The sequence below is a fragment of the Mobula hypostoma genome, chromosome 9 (genome assembly GCF_963921235.1).
Source record: "Mobula hypostoma chromosome 9, sMobHyp1.1, whole genome shotgun sequence".
Lineage (NCBI taxonomy): Eukaryota > Metazoa > Chordata > Chondrichthyes > Myliobatiformes > Myliobatidae > Mobula > Mobula hypostoma.
The window spans coordinates 148,996,167-149,009,599 of NC_086105.1; the positions used below are offsets into that span (position 1 = coordinate 148,996,167).

The 13,433-nt window shown below is 41.7% G+C and overlaps 1 protein-coding gene across 2 annotated transcripts in view; it reads left to right on the forward strand.

The window, feature by feature from the left end:
- The first annotated feature begins 12,927 nt into the window (after positions 1-12,927).
- srl (sarcalumenin) overlaps positions 12,928-13,433 on the forward strand; it is a 119,050-nt gene continuing 118,544 nt past the window's right edge. For both annotated transcript variants that reach the window (XM_063059448.1, XM_063059450.1), the window contains exon 1: positions 12,928-12,978. In XM_063059448.1, coding sequence (XP_062915518.1) covers positions 12,969-12,978 — 10 coding nt within the window. In that variant the 5' untranslated portion in view covers positions 12,928-12,968. The remainder of the gene's footprint in view (positions 12,979-13,433) is intronic.

A 13,433-nucleotide genomic window follows, 5' to 3' on the forward strand; every position in this document is an offset into this window, starting at 1 on the left:
ATTTACTCTTAGATTTTTTTTTGGAAAGATTCCCTATTTAACTTGCTTCCAGATATAATTTATTCTGGATAAACAGAGTCCATTAAATGCAACTGAAATGTCGACTGTTTATTCCCCTCTATAGATGCTGCCTGACCTGCTGAGTTCCCCCAGTATTTATTTTGTTTATTTCAAGATACAGTGTGGGACAGACCCTTCCAGACCACTGAGTCACAAGGCCCAGCAACCCACCGATTTAACCCTAGCCTGATCACAGAACAAGTTAGGGTTAACCTACTAACCGGTATGTTTTTTGGAATGTGGGAAGAAACCAGAGCACCTGGAGGAAACCAACGTGTTCGCGGGAGGGAATGTACAAACTTCTTACAGAGGATGCCAGAATTGAGCTCTGATCTCCACCCCGAGCTGTAAGAGCTTTGTGTTAACTGCTATGCTACCATGACCCAAATCTAAAATCTAGATTTTGTGTTGGTGTTGCCCAAGGTGCAAATAGAACTGTTTGGATTTTGTGCAGTAATGTAAAATGTGGCTTGTTTTGTGTCTCTCTCTCTCATCTTTATTGACATTAGGATTCCTGTTCATGTATTCCTGGTTAGTTGTACTCTGAACAGAATCAGCATTTGGATGGAATATGGTCAAAAAGGTTTTCAGCTCTGGTTGCCTGATTTTGAGGAACTCTCCCCAATGTAAAAGGAACTTGCACTTGTACAATAATTGGAAAGCTAAGCGCTGCAGATGCTAGAAATAAAAACAGAAAGTGCTGGAATTAGTTGGTCAGTCAGGCAGTATCTGTGGTTAGGGAAATTTAGTTGATGTTTCAGGTCTTTCAACAGAACTGAGAATTTATAAATTTTATTTAGAGATACAGCACGGTAACAGGCACTACTGTTCCAATGAGCCTGTGCATTTACACGAACGTGATCAATTAACCCGTACATCTTTGTAATGTGGAGGGGGGTGGGGGAAACCCATGTGGTCACAGAGAGAATATATAAACATCTTGCAGACAGTGGTGGGAATTGAACCCTAATTGCTGGTGCTGTAATAATGTTACACTAATTTACATCAAACATTTTTAGTTGTGGAAAAGAGGGAGAGCAAATTAGGACATTACTGTATTGCATTTATACAGTGCAATATTCCATGCTGCTTCTCTTGGGAATAAACAGATAAAATTTGACAAATTTGGGGGCAACTTGAGGTATATCTATTCCTCAAGATATTAAAAGAATGTGCAAGACATGTCATATAAATTGAAAGTTTTAAATGTATTGTGGATGGTCTGGTAGTGTGCTCCAATAGGCAGGGAGTGGCTTGCTAATTATTTTAGCGGAAAATGTATTTATAAATTGAATAGGACAGCTTTATAAAGTGTCATAAATGTGAGATTCAGGGAACAAAGTGCAGAACACATGGCTTTGGAGCTGAAGGAGTTCTGGAGGGCAGCACTGTAACACTGTGGCTAGCATAATGCTTCACAGCGCCAGCAATTCAGGTTCAATTCCCGCTGCTGTCTGTTCCTGTGACCAGTGGGTTTCCTCTGGGTGCTCCAGTTTTCCCCTATATTCCAAATACCTACAGGTTAGTAGGTTAATTTGTTACATGGATGTAATTGGACGGTGTGTGCTCGTTGGGCTGGAAGGGCCTGTTACCGTGCTGTATTTTGAAATAAATTTTTTAAAAATATGTAATTGAGAAATGTGTAGGTCTCGGAGGACTGAACAACTCAGCATGCTGGGAATGTGGATGATTTAAACACCAGGATAAGTAATCTGAGGCACTGCTGGGTTAGATACCACTGTAGTTTAGGAAGGATTATGTTGGTGGCAGCTGGGTGTGATGGGAAAAGAAACTACAAATGTACAGAAGAACAAATTAAAGAATTATCTTGTCTTTCTGTCAGTGAACAGAATAGGTTGCAGCCTCTGGAGAATTGGCTTGGGAGGGGACTAGCAGCAGGTCACATGGGTCTTTTTGGCTTGTGGCAGCATGTGATTGGTCAAGCAATGCCACAGAGGACATGATTTTCAAAAAGGCAATCCTGTGTCATGGGTACAATGAATAACAGTATCCGCTGCTATTTACGTGGTGTTAATCCCCTCCGGCTTTGCTCTCTACAAATACAGCTGCCATTTTAACAGAAGTGGCAGGTGCTCCTGCTCGATGGAAACCAGCCCTTTTCCTGCATATCAGCTTGAATTGGAAGCGTTTAAATCTGTGGAAGCTGAAAGTGAATTTCTGTGCCACTGGCCCAGAGAGGTCCCAGCCTAGCCCAGTCCAGTCCATTCCCTCCCCTCTATAAAACCAATTTTCAGATGAGAGCAGGGAGATGACAGAGGAGAGGGAAGCTCACACTGTCATGCATACCAACTAATATCAGATCGAAGATCAGTTGACTGCTATATCATCCAAAAACTGATAACAGGGTTGAGAGGGAAAATAAATAAGCCATGATTGAATGGCAAAGCAGACTCAATGGGCCAAACAGCCTAAATTATGCTGCTATGTTTTGTAGTCTCCCTGCAACTTTTGACACCCTTACTAATGAACCTCCGCATTAAATATACCCAATGACCTGGCCTCCACAGCCATCTGTGGCAGCAAATTCCACAGATTCACCACCTTCTGGCTAAAAAAATTCCTCCTCATCTCTGTTCTAAAGGGATGTCGCTCTATTTTGAGCTGTGCCCTCTGGTCCTAGACTCCCCCAGAGGGCACATAGGAGACATCCTCTCCACATCCACTCTATCTAGGCCTTTCAATACCTGATAGGTTTCAATGAGATACCCCCTTGTACTTGTAAAATCCAGTGAGTACAGGCCCAGAGCCATTGCATGCTCCTGATACATTAACCCTTTTAATCCCATGATCATTCTCATAAACTCTGGATCCTCTCTAATCCCAGCACACCCTTTGCTCGTAATACTGTGGTCTGACCAATGACTTATAAAGCCTTGTTCATGTAGTGTAAATTTTATTGCCATTTTCTCCATAAAAGGCTAACTTAGCCCAAAGAAAGATTTGCATTCATATAGTTCTTATGTTCCTTTAGAAATTCAGACATTAAATGTGTTTGAGTAAAATTATCATTAAAATGAAGGAAACACAATTGCCAGTTTCTCTAAAGGGAGTTCCTACGAACAGCAAAAGGACAATGACCAGATAATCGGCTTGGAAATGTTGATAAAACAGGAAGTAATGTTAGTGAGGATATGCTTGCAATGGTGTGGGTCCTGAATAGCCTCCAGCTTTTGGCCTTCATGTATGGTGTAGCTGTTAAGCCTGGCGGAACCGTTTCTACTGACGGGAAGGGGCAAAGGCAGGTAACTGGCACCTTAAAGCCAGTCACTTTGGGCAGATGGGGTTCAGCAGCCGTGGTTGGCAGCTCATCTCGGACAAGGAAAGCTGATCTCAAACTTGTGCTGCCTCGCAGCTATACCACTGGTGGGGAAGGCAGGCCTCAGGAGTAGATCCTGAGGAACAGTCCGGAGCTGGAGTTCAACACTGACTGACACCTCTAGTGCTAAACTATAGGGGTTTCTGCTGTCCCTCTGGATTCATCAGCCACGTGGAGAAGGGGAGCCTGCTGCATGGGTGACAGCTTGCTCTCCATATCGTACTCCTGTAGCTTGTGTACTGCTCAGACAGGCAATACCATCTCTTTGAAACCTATCATGCAACATCCATGGCCAATCCCCAGCAACGCAGGGCCTCAACATGAAGGTTAGTACAGGAAAGTGGCACTGAAATAAAAGATCAGCCAAATTTATTAAATGTTTGAATGACCTCCCGCCTCTTTCCCCCACACCCCCCCCCAGCTTTATACTCATCTAATTTAAAAACGCAAACACAAAGAAATCTGCAGTTGCTGGAAATTCAAGCAACACATACAAAATGTTGGTGGAACGCAGCAGGCCAGACAGTATCCGTAGGAAGAAGCACAGTTGTCGTCGGCCCGAAACGTCGACTGCTTCTTCCTAATGATGCTGTCTGGCCTGTTGCGTTCCACCAGCATTTTGTGTGTGTTACTCATCTAATTCTCAACTTCCACCCAAAACTACACCATACCCAACAGAAACCCTTAATGGAAAACCCTGGTTGATATTATTTATCGAATGGGGATAGGGTGGGGTCAGTGAGAAAGGCCATATATTGTCTTTATAAACATGAGATTCTGCAGATGCTGGAAATCTTGAACAATGTCCACAAAATGCTGGAGGAACTGAGCAGGTCAGGCAACATGTTCTGATGAAGGATCTTGGCCTAAATATCGACTGTTTTCCCGCCCCCCCCCTCCATAGATGCTGCCTGACCTGCTGAGTTGTGTGTGCTGTACATGTGTCATTACCAATGATTAGGCTGAACCTGAAGAGTGATCAGCAATGGCAGTAGGCACAGTCCTCAGCTGTCACTCCACAATGATCACTCTTCTAGATTAAACCCTATGTGTATGGTGCATTGTGGTTAAATTGCAGAAATTTGGACTAACAATCCAGGCATCAAAGCTGTGGAACCCTGTTATTCTGGAATTTCAGTGGAAATATCTCCAATTAGTTGTTAATGAGGATGATTCTGAAAGCTACCAGATTGTTTAAAAAATATCCATCTGTTTCACTAATGTCTCTGGAGAGAAGGAAATCTGCCATCTTTATCTGGACAGCCCTAATGTGACTCAGACATCTCCAAGTGGTCCTGAGGCAGGGTTTCGACTTGAAAAGTTAACTGCCCATTTTATCCCCACAGATGGTGCTCAGCCAGCTGAGTTCCTGCAGTAGACTTGTTGCTCCAGAATCCTGCATCTGCAGTCTCTAGTGCCTCCACCTGATGTGTTTGACTGTTAACTATCTTACAAAATGGTTTAGCAAGTCACTAATTGTATCGTTACTGATGAGTTCAAACAAGGAAGAAACAGACTGGAAGATTCACTTAGCATCACTTAAAATGAGGGAGGATTTCATTGAAACCTATTGAAAACTGAAAGGACTAAATAGAGTGGATGTTTCTGACGGTGGGAGTCTAGGATCAGTGAGAACAACCTCAGAATAGAAGGGTGATCCTTTAGAACAGAGATAAGGAGGAATTTCTTTAGCCAGAGGGTAGAACATCTCTGGCATTCTTTGCCATAGATGGCTGTGAAGGCCAAGTCACTACGTATATTTAAAGTGGAAGTTAATAGGTTCTTGATTGGTCAGGGTGTCAAAGATTACAGGAAGAATGTAGCAGAATGGAGCGGAGAAGGGTAATAAATCAGCCTTGACAGAATGGAGGAACAAACACAATGGGCCAAATGGCCCAATTCTGCTCCTATATCTTATGGTCTAACAGTCCAGACACCAAGCTCTGACAAAACTTGGGAAATGACGTCCAACTTGGGAGAGCTGGCCCATGGACTAGTGAAGCAACTGGCTGACAGTTAAACTCACAGAATAACACATTGTAGACAATATGCCAGACCTCACCAGAGAAGATCCACTAGTGGTAGTGGCAGGGTCCCGTACAAGCAGGACATAGTACCCTTTGGAATCCTTAACTTTGAGCAACTGAGTCTCAAGGCTTTAGGTCAAACATGGGCAAGCAAATCCCTTCCTGATTACCCCTCCAGCTGATAAATCAATGCTCCTTTATAATGAACAATATTTGGAAATAGAACTGAAAGCATAAAGGGCACAGAATGGACTCTGGGTGGGGACCCCATGTCCACCACTAAGAGAGGCTTGGTAGCAACACCATAAAGCAAATTGCAGTTCCTGAAGGATGTAGCAGCCAGGATGCATCTAAAACAACAGTAAGTTAAATTGTCTGATCTTATCCTCACCAACCTATCAGTGACAGATGTACCTGCCAACGCTAGCTTTAATAGAAGCGATCATTGTACTGTCCTTGTGGAGGCAAAGGAGAACTCCATCAAGCTGTGTGTTTAACTGTAATTGGGCTAAATAGGATAATCTTGGAATAGATTTAGCAGCTCAGAAGGAACAGAGCATCCATGAAGCAGAGTGGACCATCCTGAGCACACTACTACAACCTGCTACTTCTAGCTCAGTATATACCTCATTCTATCATTATGATCATGTCAGGAGATAAGGAGAACAGAAGGGTTTGCCAAGAGAAGTACCAGGCAGGTCTGAAATGATGTCTCACCCTAATTTTGCTGCAATATAGGATAAAGCAAAAACAACATGTAACAGACAGAAGCTAAATGACACACAAAATGCAGGAGGAACTGAGCAGGTCAGGCAGCATCTATGGAAAGGAATAAAAAGTCAATATTCCGAGTCAAGACCCTTCCTCAGGAAGCTAAGCAATCTTAGAGCCAGTGGTTAGGTGGAAACTCAGCAGTCCAACCATGTCTAGTCACAAAAATTGGTGGATAATTCAACAGTGGAAAGGCTGAGGAGACTGAGAACGTTCTTATACTCAACAATGGCAAGACCCAGCATGGGAATACTAAAGATAGAAGTAGTTGCAACCATGTTCAGCAAGAAATGCTGAAAAAATGAAAGTACCTCCTGACTGACAGGCTCTACCACAAAAAAGGACAAGAGGAGCAAATGCAAAGAGATAACACTGCCTGCAAATTACCATCTATGTTGCACACCATGCTGACTTGGAAATATTAGAGCCATAGAGCAGGATACAGACCCTTCAGCCCAATAAGTTAATGCTAACCAGTTAGTCCCAAATTTCCCGCATTCAGCCCATATCTCTCCAAGGCTTGCCCTTCCATGTACCTATCCAAGTTCTCCTTAAATGTTACCATTATACCGGCCTCAAACACTTCCTCTGGCAGCTCATTCCATATACTGACCACCTTCTGGGTGGAAAAAGCTGCCTTTCAGATACCTTTTAAATCTCCTCTTCTCATCCTAAACCTATGCTCCCTAGTTTTGGAGTCCCCTTCCCTGGGGAAAAGACTGTTACCATCCACCTTATCTATATCTTTCACCATTTTAAACACTTCTAATAACACGCCATGTATCCACGCTCTTCACTGGCAGTGGCTCTAAATCCCAGAACTCTCTATACAACAGCATTGTAGCAGAAACTTCACCAAAGGACTGCATTGGTTGAAGAAAATAGCTCAACATCACCTTTCCCAGAGACAGTAAGGGGTGGACGATGTTACTGGTTTTGTCAGTGATGCTGAGATCCAGAAAGTGAATAACAAAATGCTCAGCTTCATCCTAGACTTCCATTCATGCCCAATAACCAATAAATAAACTACCTGATTCCAACTATGACTCAGTTTTATCTACAGTATTACTGTATGTAACAAGCTGTAAGGTTTCACTGCTAAGGCTACTGTAATAACTTCTATGTAATGTTCCACTGTTAAGGTAATAGTTTCTCTGTAGCAGCAATGTTTGATTCTGGCTAGAGATAACAGGACTTTGGAATGTATGTTATCCAATGGGAGAAATGTTGTTCTTTCTTGTGTGTCTGGGAGCCGGGTTTTTCACGGTCTTTTTGTCGGGGAGCAATGGAGAGAGAGGATGCGAATGGAGAGAGTTGGAAGACCACCGGATGGAGTGGACGGAGGAGTGAGGGCCTGAGGGCTAGCAATGCTTGGAGGAGGTCGATGGTTGACGAATAGCCATATCAGTGAGCTCCAACGTGCACTTTTGACTTTTTTCCTTAAAGTGGGCCCTTTTTCTTTTTATTTACTTTACTAACCCTTTATTCAGATTAAGATTTATAAAGTTCAATCATTTAATTGTATATAGTGTACTGTCTGATATCTTGCAGGGCGGATTTGTAACTGAGCAACACATCACGCAGCTGAACATCTACGCTCTGTCCACCAGAGAAAGCAGGATCTCCCAGTGGCCACACATTTTAATTCCACATCCCATTCCTATTCTGATATGTCTATCCATGGCCTCCTCTACTGTCAAGATGAAGTCACACTCAGGTTGGAGGAACAACACCTTGTATTCTGTCTGGATAGCCTCCAACCTGATGGCATGAACATTGACTTCTCTAACTTCCGTTAATGCCCCACCTCCCATTTGTACCCCATCCATTATTTATCTATTTATTTATTTATTTATTAATTATTAATTTTTTTCCCCTCTCTCCTTTTCTCCCTCTGTCCCTCTCACTATACTCCTTGCCCATCCTCTGGGCTTCCCCCCGTCCACTTTCCTTCTCCCTGGGCCTCCTGTCCTATGATCCTCTCATATCCCTTTTGCTAATCAACTGTCCAGCTCTTGGCTCCATCCCTGCCCCTCCTGTCTTCTCCTATCATTTTGGATCTCCCCCTCCCCCTCCCACTATCAAATCTCTTACTAGCTCTTCTTTCAGTTAGTCCTGACGAAGGGCCTCAGCCTGAACTGTCAACTGTACCTCTTCCTATAGATGCTGCCTGGCCTGCTGCGTTCACTAGCATTTTTTGTGCGTGTTGCTTGAAATTCCAGCATCTGCAGATTTCCTCGAGATTGTTATAGTAGGTGAATTTTATCTTTCCACATATTGACTGGGACTCTTTTTTTAATACATTTTATTTCTAGAAATTTTTTTCCCCAAACCCTTGAGTCACTGTTAAAATTATGTAAACCATGGCTCACAAAACATAAAATTATCCATAAAATAAAAACAAACATGGCAGAAATAAATATCCATGTAATAACCAAGTGGGTCTATTAGACCTCTAATAACAGAAAAGACTACCATTCAGCAATATGCTTCACCACTACATTCATCACTATTTCCCCCCCAGGAAACCTAAATATTTGTCCCATTTTTGTGTATAGATGTCCAATCTATCAAACTGTTTGTAAGACACGCGTTCAAAAGCTGCCACTTCAGATATTTCTGTGACCCACTCCTGAAATGATGGTTCCCCTAAGTTCCTCCAAACTCTTAAGTATAATTTGTCTTCCTACCATTATACTTGTCTGGATCCAATTTTGAGAGTGTTTTTCCCCAAGTAACCCAAGTGTGTCTCCCAAGACAAAAAGTCTAAGGCAGAAAGGGAGTTGAATACCTGACACTTCATCAATATACTTATGTATCATAATCCAAAATTCTGGAATTCTGGGACGGGACCAGAGAGCATGTACTAAGTCCCTTTTATCTGCCTCACAGCGCCATCATTCAGGGGTGTTTTTCAACCTTAATCTATGTAACCTTGCTGGAGTCCAATAGCAATGGTGTAAGATCTTAAACTGAATAAGGTGCACCCTCAGGTCTCTTGACATTGTTTTAACATTTTTGCAGATTTTGTCCCACTCTTTTGTCTCAAAAGTCACACTCAGGTCTTTTTCCTATGCTCTTTTAAAACCCAACAGAATTTTGTCCCCAGAAATTTGTGTTAAAGCTGAATAATAAGTTGAAGCTTCGTGACCTTTACCATATGTGGCCAATACAGTAGACAGTATCGTAGCAACTTGTGGGGGTTGCTGTGTAGAACCAAAAGTTGTATTTAGCAAATGGCGCAGTTGAAGATATCTCCAAAATTGTGACCTAGAAACATCATACTGTTGGGTTAATTGATTAAAAGATTTTAAACTATCACCATTATAAATTATAAAATATTTAATTATGCCTTTCAGCTGGGACTCTTGTACTGTAAAAGGATTAGATGGGACGGAGTTTGTTAAATGTGTTCAGGAAAGTTTCTTTAATCTATACATATAAGTCCCAATGACAGAGTACGCGATATTTGATTTGCTATTAGGGAATGAGACAGGGTAGGTGACAAAAGTTTGTGTTGGGGAACGTTTTGCATATAATGATCACAATGCTATTAGTTTCAAAGTAAATATGCAAAAACACAAGTCTGGTCCATGGGTTGAAAGTCTAAATCATGGTATCAGAATGGATCTGGCAAGTGTGGATTGTGATAGGCTGTTCTCTGGCAAAGGTGTACATGGTAAGTGGGAGGCCTTCAAAAGTGAAATTCTGGGAGTACAAAGTTTGTACGTGTCCATCAGAATAAAAGGTAAAGATAATAAGTGTAGGGAACCTTGGTTGTCAAAAGGTATTGAGGCCCTGGTTAAGAAAAAAAATGAAGATACGTAGCAGGTAAAGGCAGGAAGGAGCAAATGAGGTGCTTATGGAGTATAAGAAATGCAAGAGAACACTTAAGAAAGAAATCAGGAAGGCTAAAAGAAGGTATGAGGTTGCCCTAGCAGCCAAAGTGAAGGAGAATCCCAAGGGTTTCTACAGATACGTTAAGAGCAAAAGGATTGCAAGGGATAAGGTTGGTCCTCTGGAAGATCAGAATAGGGGAAATCTTAAATAATTTCTTTGCATCTGTATTTACTCAGGAGATGGACACGGAGGCTATAGGAGTGAGGCAAAGTGTCACCAACTTCATGGACCCAATACTGAGGGCCTGACAAAGTGTTCTCTTCAACACTACAGGAGACAAGTGCAGAAATTGCTGGGGCCCTAGCAGAGATATTTAAATCATCCTTAGTGATAGGTGATGTGCAGGAGGATTGGAGGATAACCAATGTTGTTTTGCTGTTTAAGAAAGGCTCTAAACATAAACCAGGAAATTATAGGCTGGTGAGTCTGACATCAGTTGTGGGAAAGTTATTGGAGGGTATTCTAAGGAACCAGATATATAAGTATTTGGATAGACATGGACTGATTAAGGATAGGCAGCATGGCTTTGTGCATAGTAGGTCACATCTAACCAATATTATACATTTTTTTTGGGGAAGTTATCAGGAAAGTTGATGAAGGCAGGGCAGTGGATATTGTCTACATGGACTTTAGCGAGGCATTTGACAAAGTCCCACATCAGTGGTTGATAGAATAGGTGAGGACTTCAGTCACCTGGCATTCAAGATGAGGTCGTAAATTGGATTAGGCATTGACTTTGTGGGAGAAGCCAGAGAGTGGTAGTAGATGGCTGCCTGTCTGACTCGAGGCCTGTGACTAGTGCAGTGCCACAGGAATTGATGCTGTGTCTATTGTTGTTTGCCATCTGTATCAATTATCTGGACAATAATGTGGTTAATGGATCAGCAAATTTGTGGATGATACCAAGATTCGGGGTGCAGTGGACGGTGAGGAAGCTTATCGTGGCTCGCAGAGGGATCAGTTGGAAAAATGGGCTGAAAAGTGGCAGGGAGAATTTAATGCAGACAAGTGCAAGGTATTGCACTTTGGTAGGATCAATCAGGGTAGGTTTTACACAGTGAACAGCAGGTGAGAAGTGTAGTAGAACAGAGGGATCTGGGAATAGAGGTCCATAATTCATTGAAAGTGTTGTCACAGGTAGATAGGGTTGTAAAGAAAGCTTTTGGCACATTGGCCTTCATAAATCAAAATACTGAGTACAGGAGATGGGATGTTGAGTTGTATAAGACATTGGTGAGGCCTAATTTGGAGTATTGTGTTCAGTTTTGGTCACCTATCTACAGGAAAACTGTAAGGTTGAAAGAGTACACAAAAAAATTTACAAGGATATTGCTGGGTTTGAGGGACCTATGTTATAAGGAAAGATAGAAGAGGTTAGGACTTTATTCCTTAGAGCATAAAGGATTGAGAGGAGATTTGATAAGAGGTAGACAAAATTATGAGGGGTATAGATAGGGTAAATGCAAATAGGCTTTTTCCACTGAGGTTGGGTGGGACTACAACCAGAGGTCATGGGTTAAGGTTGAAAGGTGCAAAGTTTAAGGGGAACATGAGTAGAAACTTCTTCACTCAGAGGGTTGTGAGAGTGTAGAACGAGCTGCCAACACAAGTGATGCATGCGAGCTTTGATTTCAATGTTTAAGAGAAGTTTGGAAAGGTATATGGATGGGAGGGGTAGGGAGGGCTATGGTTTTGGAGCTGGTCGATGGGAGTAGGCAGTTTAAATGGTTCAACATGGACTAGACGGACTGAATGGTCTGTTTCTATGCTGTATTTTTCAATGACTCTATGACTGTATAGTGGGTGAGTCTAGGAGTAGAGGACACAGCTTCAGAATAGAAGGACATCCATTTAGAACCAGAGATGAGAAGGAATTTCTTTATCCAGAGGGTGGTGAATCTGTGGAACTTATTTCACTGACGACTGTAGAGGCCAAGTCATTGAATATACTTAAAGCAGAGGTTGACAGGTGTTATGGAAAGGAGGCATGAGAACGGGGTTGAGGGGGATAATAAATCAGCCATAATGGAATGGCAGAGCAGGTTTGATGGGCCAAGTGGCATAATTCTGCTCCTACAGTATACCTTATGGCCTTATGGAATGCCCTGCCAGAGGTGGTGGTTAAGGCATTTAAAAAACTTTTAGGTAGGCATATGGATGATAGAAAAATGGAGGCTATGTAGGAGGGAAGGGTTAGATTTATCTCTGAGTAAGCTAAACTGTCAGTAAAACATTGAGGCCGAAGGGCCTGTACTGTGCTATAATGTTCTTTGTTCTGTGTTCTATTTTAATCTCAGTACAGAGGGTGGTGACCTAACTTAGCCTGCACCTACCTAAGGATCTATCTAGGAATTTAAAAATTTGCTGTATAGTGACAAGACAAAAGAGATGGTTAAAAGTGAATCAAAATATCTTGGGTTACAAATATTTGAGTTATAAAAGAAAATAGATTAAAATATTTAACGCAGGAAAATTATGCATTAAGTGCAACCTTGAATGAATGCAGTTCTTAAGGATTCTAAAAAAATATGAATTAAAACAATGATTTGGACTGCACATTCAAACAAAACTTATTTTCTGAATTCTTAAGACTCTGAGGCTGAATAATATAGAACATTGTTTTACTATCAAACTCTCACAATGAAGCTTTACGGTATTGGCTTATACATTATGCAAAGAATATTAAACAACCAATGATGTCACCAAATGGCAATTGTAACCATCGACTTCTGACCTCTGATTCCTCCTTTTAAGGTCACCCTCTGACCTCTGACCTTCTCCTCTATATATTACTGCTCGCTGACAGGTTGCTTCTGACAGTCAAAATGAAGGGACTGGTCTCATTCAGTATCTTCCTCTCTCTTCTGGTCTTTATGACAGCAGGTAGGTCCTTCTTTTTAAGTGGTGGTTGGCCAAGTGTTACCTAGGCTAACTTATTTTGTTTTAGAACATGTCTTAATTTTGTGCTATGTATAAGATAAGAACATTAAAGTTCAATTGAATGAACTGCCTGGAATCAGAGGCTAACCGACAGAGTAGAGTGTAGCAGCTGCAGCTATTACTTGCCACCAACTGTTCCTATAAAAGATGTATACAGTAAGGGATTGCTGAAATTGACAAAGCTTAGTTTGGTATTGGAGTCTGAGCTCAAAGTTTTGGTAATGAAAAGCCTTTTTTGTTTGGGGTCCCCCATTTTTGGTCTTTCAAAGAGTGTCAGGTTGCAAAGTCATGGAGCGAGAGTTTGCAATAGTGGAAAACAAGTGATTATTCAAAGTGATTGTCATTCTGGAATACATGGAATGGAATTTAATTCTCTGTATTAAACATAAAAATGACTT